Below are 12,564 nucleotides of genomic sequence, written 5' to 3'. Positions count from 1 at the left end.
TTGCTGTTTCGTTGATTGACTGATTTGTTTATTTGCTGTTTGTTAGTTAATTGTTTAGTTGGTTTGGTGGATTAATTGATTTGCTGATTGGTTGGTTGTTTTACTGATTAAATGGTTGATTGGTTGTTTAAGTGATTGATTGGTTGGTTGATTTAGTAAATGATGACTATATTAGTTGACTGATGGGTATTTGGTTGATTAATTGATTAAGGATTTGTTGGTTGATTGATTGACTGATTAAGTGGTTGGTCAATTGGTAGATTTTTTTGGTTGATTGTTTGAGTGATTGTTGGTTGGTTGGCTGATTGATTGACTGGTTGGTTGGTTATTTTGTTGATTTGCTCATTGGTTGATTGAATTATTGAGTGATTGGTTGATTGGTTGATTGGTTGTTTGTTTATTGGGTGAATGATGAAGGATTAGTTGATTGATCAGGATGATTGATTGATAAAAGATTTGCTGATTGTCTAAATGTTTGGTTAATTGATTGATGAATGACTGGTTGATTGAGTGAGTGATTGATAAATTAATGAATGATTTGTTAATTGGCTGATTGATTGATCGATAAAGCATTGGTTGATAGATGTTTGTCTCATGTTTGTTTGTTTGTATGTTTGTGGACATATCAAAATAAAAGATTTTCCCAGTGTGTGATATGCGTGTGATTAGAGCACTGACCTGATTCGTGCTGGTTGTGTACATCAGTGAAAATTTCACATTTCTGTCACCATTTTCATCCAGATCATAGCGACCACCCAATCCTGATCCCGAAGAAAACACACACACACACACACACACACACACACACACACACACACACACACACACAAAGCCACATGTTAATAAAGACACTCTCAGATGTGGAACACTTTGGACACTGCTGTTGAAGAAAGGAATAATAGAAAGAGAGACAGAGGGTGAGAAGAAATAATAAGTAATTTAACATGGCGGCTTCAGGGTCATGAAAAACGTGACAGATGATGGGCCATACCCTCAAAGGACAGGTTTCGGAAGGGGCTCTCGCTGGAGATGTTGACGGAGATGTTTCCTGAGCCCATACCCTGACTCTGCAGTAACATCTCCCTCATGACTTGACTAAAGAGAACCACGCCGTCATAATAACCTGCGACATAATCATTCAGAGTCTGCAGAGAGAAACAGAAAGAGGGAGGACATGAAGGAAAGGTTGTGTTAGGATATTTTCACCATAGATTCTTTTTGATTTTAAAAGGCGCAGGCTCACGGTGGAGTTGTAGGGCCATTCAGGCAGACTGTAGTTGCGGATGCTGTGCATAGTCAGCACCAGGACGTCCCTCATGAAGTCGAACGATGAGGTGTTGATGTGATATCCATGACTAAAAAAAAGAGCCAAGAGCAAGTGTTTTATCAGCCTATGAACGCTAAACATTAGGCAGGGGTTCACATTAGAGCAGAGCCAATCAACTTCCAGAATTGAAATATGTATATTCTGTTCATCTGCCTCATGGGTGTTATGAAAGGCAGGAAAGGCACTGATGTAGGTGGGGAGACCTGGGGTGCAGTCAGTGTTCACATTCATCCCAAAGGTGTTCAGTAGGGATGAGATCAGAGCACTATAGCAGACCACTCAAGATCTTGTAAAGCATATTAAGCATATCTTCAAGGAGCTCACTTTGTGCACAGGGGCATCTCCATGCTGGAACAGGTTCAGGTTTCCAAGTTCAAGTGAATACAAAATATTATCCTCATTTAGAGCAAAATGACACAAACCCTTAAAATCCCAGTATTAATACTGAGTACTGCAGAGACCCCACATCATTACACATTTACATGATTTCACCTCGAGATCTCATTGTTTACAAAAATTCACTACTTTTATAAATTTTTCTAAGGAAACTCTTCAGGGTCAAATCACACAGCAGACTCACTTAAAAATGTCGATGAGGATGAAGGCGATGTCCTTGTTCACGGTCGTCTCGTTTTTAATGGAGACGATGTCATCCGGACCTCCACACAGAATGAAAACTAAGATGAGATGGAGATGGAGAAAGGTTTAGTACATTATGCACAAACGTTGGTAGACACCTAAACGTAATGTTGCTGTGCGCTTCTTAAACATCCCATTCCACAAAACAGTGGTTACTTTTTTTTCATGAACCTTTTAGACTTTTGCGTCTTTTTTCCTGTACAATTTGCGCAAAAACACACTATTTGCCTTCATTTCAAATCCCCAGGAAAACCGTAATGCACAAAACAATGCACAGAAATGCAGGGGGTAAAATTCTGAGGTGAATTTCGTCGCCTCTGTTAGAGATGATGTATGCGGGTGGTGCTGTTGCGGCTCCAGTGAAAGGAGAATTGTGTTCATTGGGTTTCTTGCTTTGGTGATGACATTCATTTACACTGTGCTCTGTTCTACTGCGTTTCTCTATAATATCGATGGTTTCTAAAACTGTGGGGTCATAATAATGGTATTAAGGGGTGGATTGTTTCAGGTAGGGCACCACCGAAGGCCTGGAGGTGAAATGCACGGCTCATCACTTGTATAAACAAATTAAAAAACACTATTGTGTAATTGAAGAATTAAAGATTTTAGGGCAGGCTGTTATTGGAAATAATGTACAAGGTGCTAAAAGTAGATCACCTGACACCACCCTGTCAGTGATTATTGTTTTTTTATTGCTTCCTCATAAAAAGGGTGTAAAAATGAATTTTAAAAAAAGTGCGTTAGCATTCGTAATTTCTTTAATGAAATTAAAGAGCGATGCCAGATTTCTTTTGCCAGATAAATAACTCACTGTTGCTGTGTCTGTTTTTGTCCTTCAATGCACACTCGACTTGCTTTTGACTGCGCAACACCTTTCTGTTGATGTGCATGGAAAACTCGGCCGTGGCTGCTTCCAGCGCGTTAATGTACCTGCAACACAACGAGACGTTTATAAATAATTACACACAAGAAGAGACAAGACAAAAAGAAGATATATACACACACACACACACACACACACACACACACACACACACAAAAGTTTGTGGACACCTGACCATAAAAACAGTATGTCGATTTTTTTGAACGTCCCAATCCAGATTCAGTCTCCATTTGCTGCTGTGATGAGTTCCACTCTTCTGGGAAGATGTTAGATTTTGTGGAGATTTGTGGAGATTCGTTCAGCCACAAGGGTGTTAGTAAAGTCAGGTAAAGTCAGGTACTGATGTATGTGAGAAGGTGAGGAGGTCCGGGGTGCAGTCAGCGTTCATATTCATCCCAAAAGTGTTCAATAGGGTTTTAACAGTAGATCTTTCACACACTTCCAACCCATGTACAGCAGATCTTCATGAAGCTGGATTTGTGCATAGGGGCATCGTCATGCTGAAACAGGTTTCCTGGTTCAAGTGACATCCAAAGATGTCCAAAAGTGTGCCTCAACTTTGTGGTAACAGTTTGTGAGAAGAACTTCCTGTTACATTCACCTGGTTGTATATACATATATAAGAGAGAGAATGAAAGAAAAAGAGAAAGAGAGAAAGACAGCATCTCATGCTCCATACCAAAAGCACTCCTCAGAGATGCTCTGTTGTTTGTAGACGTAAGCTGTACTCCAGCGTTTGGGTTTGAGTCGGGACTCCAGGTTCCAGAAGTTAACGAAGAAGCTCGAGACTTTCCGGGCCGGAGGCAGGAGGCGAGTCAGCTTTTCCTTGCCGTCACAGGACAGGCCGAAACTCCCTGCAGATATGACGGGGATGGTCAGGGTCAAACCCACCTCCTGACTGAAAAATAAAAACACACATGATTCCTCAGAGTTAAATATATATATAGTTATGTAGAGTTACTGTAAGTCACATTCACGCTCTCGAACTAAGGTGCCTTTTAAACCATTCTACAGACATGCTATGAGAAATGTATACACACTATCTTGCCAAAAGTATTGGGACACCTGCCCTTTCCTGCTATATGTCGTTCTTTTCCAAACTGTTACCACAAAACTGGAGGCGCTCAATTGTACAGGACGTCTTCAGATGGCGCTATTATACAATTTTGCATTCACTTGAACTTGGAAACCCAAACCTGTTCCAGCATGGTGATTCCCCTGTGCACAAAATGAGTTTCTTTAAGATCTGGTTTACATGCTTTGGAGAGAAGGACCTTGAGTGGCCTGCTATAGAGCTCTGATCTCAACCCTACTGAACACCTTTGGACTTATGACCGTACTTATGACCAGGTGACCCAATACTTTTGGCAATATAGTGTACATTATATTATATTTATGACCAGAGGTGATCTATAGATTACACATGCAGGTACACGCAATGCAAACATCACACCCTTCTTCATTTATATAAAATACATAGAGACCAAGTCGGCAAGCCTGGCAACACGTAGCGTCCGAGTGCAGATTGCTCACACACACACACACACACACACACACACACGTACAGATAAAGCAAACTGCAGGCCCAATGAACCGTTCTCATTTGCTTTAAACACACAGAAACCGGTGCGGCGCAAACAGAATCGGCAAAGACAGACAAAGTAAGAGATACCGCACGAAATTGGGAGACGTGCATCAAATAACAGTGTGTTTGTCCAGGCCTGGATCCTCACGTCTCAGTCTGAGAGCTAATATTTCCTCACAAGTATCCAAACACTAATCACAGCCCAGTCAGATAACGATAGCTAGAACATTATATTCGTTAAGGGAAGAATACCTCAAACTAGGAATTGCGTATTTATATATTTATATACACACATATATACGGTGTATTGGGACACCCGCCATATTGTGATTCAATGTTGTGTTATTGGTATATTATTATGTTGTGTGTTTTATCTACCAAACCCGAGAAACTGAAAATCTCTCCCCATTAAAAAGAAAACGTGAACGTGCAAATGTGTTGTGCGTCATTTACAATCGATCGAGCGGCCGTAAGTCATACCGCACGCCTGAGCAAACACGATTATACACACACTCATAAACCTACGACGTTTATCTCGATCTAATACTCTGCTTTATAGACCCTGGGAATAGAATTCATGGGAAAACTGCCAATTTCAACACGATACACAATATAGCCAAGAGGATGTTTTTTTTCCACCTGTGTAGAATTCTTCCACAAAATGTCATCACAAAGTTGAACTTCACTTAAACTAGGAGACCCAAACCTAACAAAAGATCCGCTGTACATAGAATGGAAGTGTGTGTGTGGAAGATCTCCAACACTACTGAACATGTGTGAATGCTGACTGCACCCCAGGCCTCCTCACCTTCACCTACATCAGAACCTGGACCAGGACGTTACTAACACACTTGAAGCTGAATAAAATCTCACACAAATCTCCATAAAATCTAGTGGAACATCTTCCCAGTAGAGTGGAGCTCATTATTACAGCAGATGCGGACTACATGTGGAATGGGATGATCAGAAAGAAGAACATAATATATATAATAAGACTAGCAGAGAAAACAGAGAAATAAATCGAATGGAACAAAAATGTCTGCGTGATGTTCTTCAATTTCGATTGTTTCACACTGAAAATTACTCACTCCACCAGCTGGAACGTGGCATATGTACATGATGGTCCGAGCATTGCACAGCCCACCTCACTGGTGTTCTGGGAAAACACACACACACACATGATTTAAATTCATTTTGATAATCAGTTTATTATGACAATCAGTCATTACTGACACAGACAATCTGCAACGTCAGCAAGACTCACGTGTAGTGATTTGAGGATCTCCACTCCTTCACACGTGCTGCTCCCGCACCCTTTGCGCCTGTAATAGGTGGTGTTAAACCCTCGGAAGTTGCTCTTGATCGTGAAGTTTAGGCCTGTTTGAAAACGACAGCTTTCAGCGAGCTTTATGATGAGACGTGCACTATATGGCAAAATATACCATGGGAAAACCATGGAAACCTCACCTTCTCACCTACATCAGTACCTGACTTTATTAACACCCTTGTGGCTGAAAGGAATCTCCACAAAATCTCCACCAAATCTAGTGGAACATCTTCCTAGAAAAGTGGAGCTTGGTATAACAGCAAATGAGGACTAAATGTGGAGTGAGATGTTCAAAAATCACTACTTTTATGGTCAGGTGTCCACAAACCTTTGCCCGTATATTGTAAGAGCATTGTATATGCAGTGGTGCAAAAAATATCTGTAGAAATGCCACTAACAGAGTAACAGAGGCGGCAGGTTTTTCTGAAAACATTTTTTAGAAATAAAGTCTTCAGAAAACAGTAAAAGCACACAAGCTAATAGAGAGAAGAAACAAAAGAAATCTGTACGAGATATTATCCTGTACTCAGTTTAGTCATTACCACATTAGCTCGACCACAGAGACCTCTAACCCCACGCCTTCACCGTCTACACTCACATTCACGTTTATTTTATCGACTACTGTGTCTACAAATTGTGCGACAATTTCAGAATAAGGTTCCTCAACATAAAATTGCAAAACAATTGAATATCTCATTATTTATAAAGCACATAATATCATCAAAAGAATTTTTTTGGAGAAATCTCTGTGCATGGGTTCATTCACACCTCCAGAAATCACTGTCTACCACTTGCCATGTCATCCACAAATTCAGATTCAATCTCTATCATGCAAAGAAGAAGGCATGCGTGAACATGATGCAGAAACGCCGCCATTTAAAATGTACTGAGGCAAAGTGGAAAACTGCTCTGTGTTCAGGCAAATTGCAATTGTAATCTCTTTTCGGAAACCATGGACGCCATGTCCTCCGGACTAAAGAGGAGCTGGACCATCTGTTTTGTTATTAGTGATCGGTTTAAAAAGCTGCATCTCTGATGGTATGGAAGTGCATTAGTGCCTGTGTAATGGGCAGTTTGCTCATTTTGGAAGACTCCATCAATGCTGAACGATATCTACAGGTTTAAGAGCAACAGATGCTTCCATCCAGAAAACATCTTTTTCACAGAATGTCTTGCATTTTTTAGCAAATCTCATAGTAGAAGAGACCTTTCACCATTTAGTGTATCATGAAACGAAAAACACAACAAAGGAAACCCAGAACTGTTAAGCAGGTAGAATCCTGTATCAGACACATATGGGACAAAATTCCTCTCCCAAAACTCCAGCAACTGGTCTCCTCAGTTTCCAGATGTATACGGACAGAGGACGTGACGCTAAACAGTGGTAAACATCGCCTTGTCCCAACTTTTTTTGCAATGTGTTGCAGTCATCAAATTCAAAACTACCTCATTTAATGACCTTTAATATAAGGGCTGTCAAAATTAAGCGTTAATAACGCGTTAACGCAAATCAATTTTAACTGCACTCATTTTATAAACACGCGATTAATGCAGGGGGCATTTCTGTTCGACCAATTTTATTAAAAATATTAAAACATTCTAGTAAAAAAGGCGAAATTTAAATCTTCAACGCAAGACACATTTATTCATGACGTTCTTTCTTTACTCAGATATAAAAAAAGAAATTAAATAAACTGGGTGCTGATACTTTTTTTTAAACATTAAACACTTGTTTTACTGATGAAGTCTCAAATCGAGCACCAAAATCCCTCATGATGCACATCCGGCGATTAAAACCGTCCGTGTGGAAATGACAATCATGCGATTAAATATTTTAAATAAAAATTTGTAATATTTTATATTTTATTGACAGCCCTAATATATTATATATTATATTATATTATATTATATTATATTATATTATATTATATTATATTATATTATATTATATTATACATGTAAACAGTATTATAATCACATGTGCAGTGCATGTTATATAAAGTAAAACTCATGAAAGTAAAACTCCACGCACCTGTGCGGTTATTAATCAGGTTTTCCTCCTCGATGGCTTTTTGCACGGCAAACCTGACGTACTTTAAGCTCCACAGCGAATCTTCATCCTCCAGCAGCACCACGTTCAACGACACCGACGAGTTCCTGCATGCCTCCGCGTCGAACCCGGTCACCGGGGCCCCCAGGGCCACCAGCACCACACAACCCACCAGCCACGACACCGCCAGCATACCAGACCCCACCAACCGCACCAGAAAGTCCAAATTCTGCTGATCAAACCCCCTCTACCAGATCACAGCAGATCCCGTCATCCCTCTCTGTGTATTTGAAGGTGATCGTTATCCAGACAAATACTGGCTTTTTAACGATTTTTCCGATTAATCAAAGTCGAAGATCTTTCACTCTGAACCCAATACAAAAAAAAACAATTCTCCTACATATTTTACAACAACATAATCCTTTGAGTAAAAACAAAAACGTAAACTTTTATATCTCTGTATGACTTTTTTATACTTTAAATCTTAAAAAAGTCTAAATTTAGGCGTCCGAGCAAAAAGTGATCGCATGGACGTGTGTGAAGGCAAACGCTCGAGCTCCTGCGTGTTAATCGACAACCTGACAGTGTGACGTCACGAGGAGGAGACCAAGCGAGGAAAGGGTTGGTGAGGGCAATAAAACCAACCACATACAAACCACACAGTTTTCTTATGGAAGTCCTGAGAGGAGATGCATTCATGTTTTTCAAATTAAGTTGTGATCACGATCAAACAAGAACGCCTGCTATCTTACGACCTCCGAAACGAAAGTTTTTTTTTTTCTCATTATCACGACTTAATATTCTCGTGACTGTGACATAACAAACATTGTTTCGTCGTGAGTAGTTCTTAATTTATTGTATTCGGTATAAGAGCCTGGCAGCATCATGGATAATAACCATAAACATTTGTGGCACCGGCACGTTGTTGGTTATTATCCAAAATGCAAAACAAGAAAAAAAAATATTGTAATTCATGACCTTATAGGACTTCTGTAGTTTATTACAACCAACATGAAATTATTTTAATTACTTTCCTTGTGATTAATAGATTCAAAACACTTAATTACCAAAATGATTCATTCATCAGTTCCTCCAAGTGGAGCGAAATACCAAATACTTTCAAGACTAGTATTGTTGATATCGATACCAATACTAATATTAATTCTTGAGATGTTTGAGAAGATACTGATGATGCAGTGATCCTGAGATAAATGAGACAGAATGCGTTTGAACGAACTTATTAATTATTAACATTCTATATTTTTGTTATTTTTAGAAATTCCGTTAATAACAATATGAAAAACTATTGTTATTATAAAATATAAATATGAATAAATATTACTAACTTGTTTATAAAAGAACATACAGCTGAATGTGAGAAGAGATCAACAGTATCAAAACTATGGAGTGGCACAACCTGAATATCAAAAGTATCAACACCAATATAAAAATGTCAGCTGGTACAACACCAGCACCGAAAGTGTCAACTGGTGCAACACCAGTATCGAAAGTGTCAACTGGTACAACACCAGTATCGAAGTGTCAACTGGTACAACACCAGTATCGAAGTGTCAACTGGTACAACACCAGTATCGAAAGTGTCAACTGGTGCAACACCAGTATCGAAAGTGTCAACTGGTACAACACCAGTATCGAAAGTGTCAACTGGTACAACACCAGCACCGAAAGTGTCAACTGGTACAACACCAGTATCAAAATTGTGTCAACTGGTACAACACCAGTATCGGTGTCAACTGGTGCAACACCAGTATCGAAGTGTCAACTGGTGCAACACCAGTATCGAAAGTGTCAACTGGTGCAACACCAGTATCGAAGTGTCAACTGGTACAACACCAGTATCGAAGTGTCAACTGGTACAACACCAGTATCGAAGTGTCAACTGGTGCAACACCAGTATCGAAGTGTCAACTGGTACAACACCAGTATCGAAAGTGTCAACTGGTACAACACCAGTATGGAAAGTGTCAACTGGTACAACACCAGTATTGAAAGTGTCAACTGGTACAACACCAGTATGGAAAGTGTCAACTGGTACAACACCAGTATCGAAAGTGTCAACTGGTACAACACCAGTATCGAAGTGTCAACTGGTACAACACCAGTATCGAAGTGTCAACTGGTACAACACCAGTATTGAAAGTGTCAACTGGTGTAACACCAGTATCGAAGTGTCAACTGGTACAACACCAGTATGGAAAGTGTCAACTGGTAACACCAGTATCGGTGTCAACTGGTAACACCAGTATCGAAAGTGTCAACTGGTACAACACCAGTATCGAAAGTGTCAACTGGTACAACACCAGTATTGAAAGTGTCAACTGGTGTAACACCAGTATCGAAAGTGTCAACTGGTACAACACCAGTATGGAAAGTGTCAACTGGTACAACACCAGTATCGAAAGTGTCAACTGGTGCAACACCAGTATCGAAAGTGTCAACTGGTACAACACCAGTATCGAGTGTCAACTGGTACAACACCAGTATCGAAGTGTCAACTGGTGCAACACCAGTATCGAAGTGTCAACTGGTACAACACCAGTATCGAAAGTGTCAACTGGTACAACACCAGTATCGAAAGTGTCAACTGGTACAACACCAGTATCGAAAGTGTCAACTGGTGTAACACCAGTATCGAAAGTGTCAACTGGTACAACACCAGTATCGAAAGTGTCAACTGGTACAACACCAGTATCGAAAGTGTCAACTGGTACAACACCAGTATCGAAAGTGTCAACTGGTACAACACCAGTATGGAAAGTGTCAACTGGTGCAACATCAGTATCGAAAGTGTCAACTGGTACAACACCAGTACCTAAAGTGTCAACTGGTGCAACACCAGTACCGATTCGCCGATCCGTAATACCTCAGTTTGTTAAATTTACTTCAGGTTTGATCTGTTGCAGTCGTTGAAGGTTTATTACACCATAACCACTAGATTTTCAAGTCAAAAGATAATTCATTCGTATTGTTACATAAAAAGTTTACAGTATTTATAATTTATTACAGGATGTAAAATGCACTGTATCTTATATTATATGGACAATTAATTTGTCTCACACGGAACACTGTGTACTTGCACTGTTACTGTGTGATTGTGTTGTGTAGTCAGTTTGCTGTTCTCTTTGTGTTGATTTGTGTTGCAGCACCTCGGTCCTGGAGGATCGTGGTTTTGTTTTACTGTGGACTCCACCAACTGTGTGGTTAAATTGACAATAAAATCCACTTGACTTAACATGAGATCATATATAATGTCATAAAATATCATTTGTGGGTTTTGATGGTGGTACGATCCATTTAAGCGGTTGCACACAGTACCCCGATTCTACACATTTTGGTGTTCAAGACCAGGGATTGTTCCTCTGGGAACAAAGTTTGGAATGCTGTCATATAAAAAATATGAGTATGCAATACAATTAAATATCTGTACAATACTAAAATAAATAAAAGTGTTATTGAGTGTAAATATTTATTCCACCTATAGTGTAGTGTTAGATGTACGCCATAGAATTTTCCAGAAAATACAGACCCAGGTGGAAAGTGTGTCTCAGAGAAGCAAAGAGATCAAAGGTCTCAGGTGGTTGTAAACAGATAGACTGTGCCCAGGTGATAAATTGGCTATAAAAGTGAACCAAGTGTGTGATCGTAAAAAAAAACAAAAAAAACACTGTTTGCATGGAGCTCATAAAGCATTTCGATTCACCCTCCTTCCCAAATGCAGGGACAGGAGGTGCTGTACAGCCTGAAGAACTCACATGACACGTGTTATGGAAATGTTGGTTATGGTTATGAGAGTGTGTTTGAGATGTTCATCGCGCTCTCCAGATGCTGGTTATAAGACTTAACTCGCTCTGCTCTCACTTTGCTCCATCTGCTGATTACAATCTGTGTACAAGGTCTTGTCGATGAGACTCTTGCCCCACATCCGGCTGATACCAGGTGCTAGAACTTTCTACATTGTTTTGTAACACAGCAACAGATGGCAAGACGGAGCTGCACGCGTAGTGAAAGGGAGCACCGACCTTCATATGTCAGTGCGCCAAAAGACGTTCATTGTTGTAGTATTTAAATGATATAACGAGTGTTGGACAGTAAATCTATTCAATCAAATCAAATCCATTTTTATTTGCATGGCACTTTACACAGACAGAGTTGAGAAACGTAGCATTTTAACAGTTAATATGTCACTGCAGATTCAGTCCACGATGAAGTGAGAAGATCTTCTTCTTCTTCTTCTTCTTCTTCTGTTGGCTGCTCCCATTAGGGGGCGCCACAGAGGATCGTCAGTGTCCTCGACATCTGTCTCTTTCACACCAACTCCCTGCATGTCTTCCCTCACCACATTCTTAAACCTCCTTGGTCTTCCTCTTTTCCTCCATCCTGGTGGCTCCATCCTCAGCATTTTTCTACTGATATACCCCATGTCCCTCCTCTGCACATCTCCAAAACCTCTCAAGATGAAGTGAGAAGATTCCGAGCGTTAAATAAGAAGCTGTGGGTGGAGCCCCATGGTTTTGCTCAGAGTGTTTTTATACTTGTCTACATGTACTTTACACCACCGTGAAATCCTTTCTCTGGGTCAAAGCACAGGGTCAGCCATGATACCACACTCCTGGAGCACTGAGAGACGGTTAAGGGCCTAACTCAGGGGCCCCAAGAGTGGCAGAGCCTTAACCACTTAGCTTCCCCCTTCCATCTGCTCCAGTAATCAGAGAAAACCTGAGAAAACTCAGTC

General features: G+C 40.2%; 1 protein-coding gene across 1 annotated transcript in view; it reads right to left on the bottom strand.

Annotated features, from left to right (window-relative positions):
* gucy2ca (guanylate cyclase 2Ca) overlaps positions 1–8,375 on the bottom strand; it is an 18,797-nt gene extending 10,422 nt beyond the window's left edge. Inside the window, exons 1-9 of the mRNA XM_046844210.1 lie at positions 7,794–8,375; positions 5,699–5,811; positions 5,523–5,590; positions 3,529–3,747; positions 2,778–2,896; positions 1,908–2,004; positions 1,244–1,355; positions 992–1,145; positions 679–761 (exon numbers count right to left, since the gene is read on the bottom strand). Coding sequence (XP_046700166.1) covers positions 679–761; positions 992–1,145; positions 1,244–1,355; positions 1,908–2,004; positions 2,778–2,896; positions 3,529–3,747; positions 5,523–5,590; positions 5,699–5,811; positions 7,794–8,004 — 1,176 coding nt within the window. The 5' untranslated portion in view covers positions 8,005–8,375. The remainder of the gene's footprint in view (positions 1–678; positions 762–991; positions 1,146–1,243; positions 1,356–1,907; positions 2,005–2,777; positions 2,897–3,528; positions 3,748–5,522; positions 5,591–5,698; positions 5,812–7,793) is intronic.
* Positions 8,376–12,564: the final 4,189 nt, after the last annotated feature.

This window comes from Silurus meridionalis, chromosome 29 (genome assembly GCF_014805685.1).
Source record: "Silurus meridionalis isolate SWU-2019-XX chromosome 29, ASM1480568v1, whole genome shotgun sequence".
NCBI lineage: Eukaryota > Metazoa > Chordata > Actinopteri > Siluriformes > Siluridae > Silurus > Silurus meridionalis.
Note: the sequence above shows the minus strand (reverse complement) of the source record. Positions and strands in the feature narration are given on the sequence as shown.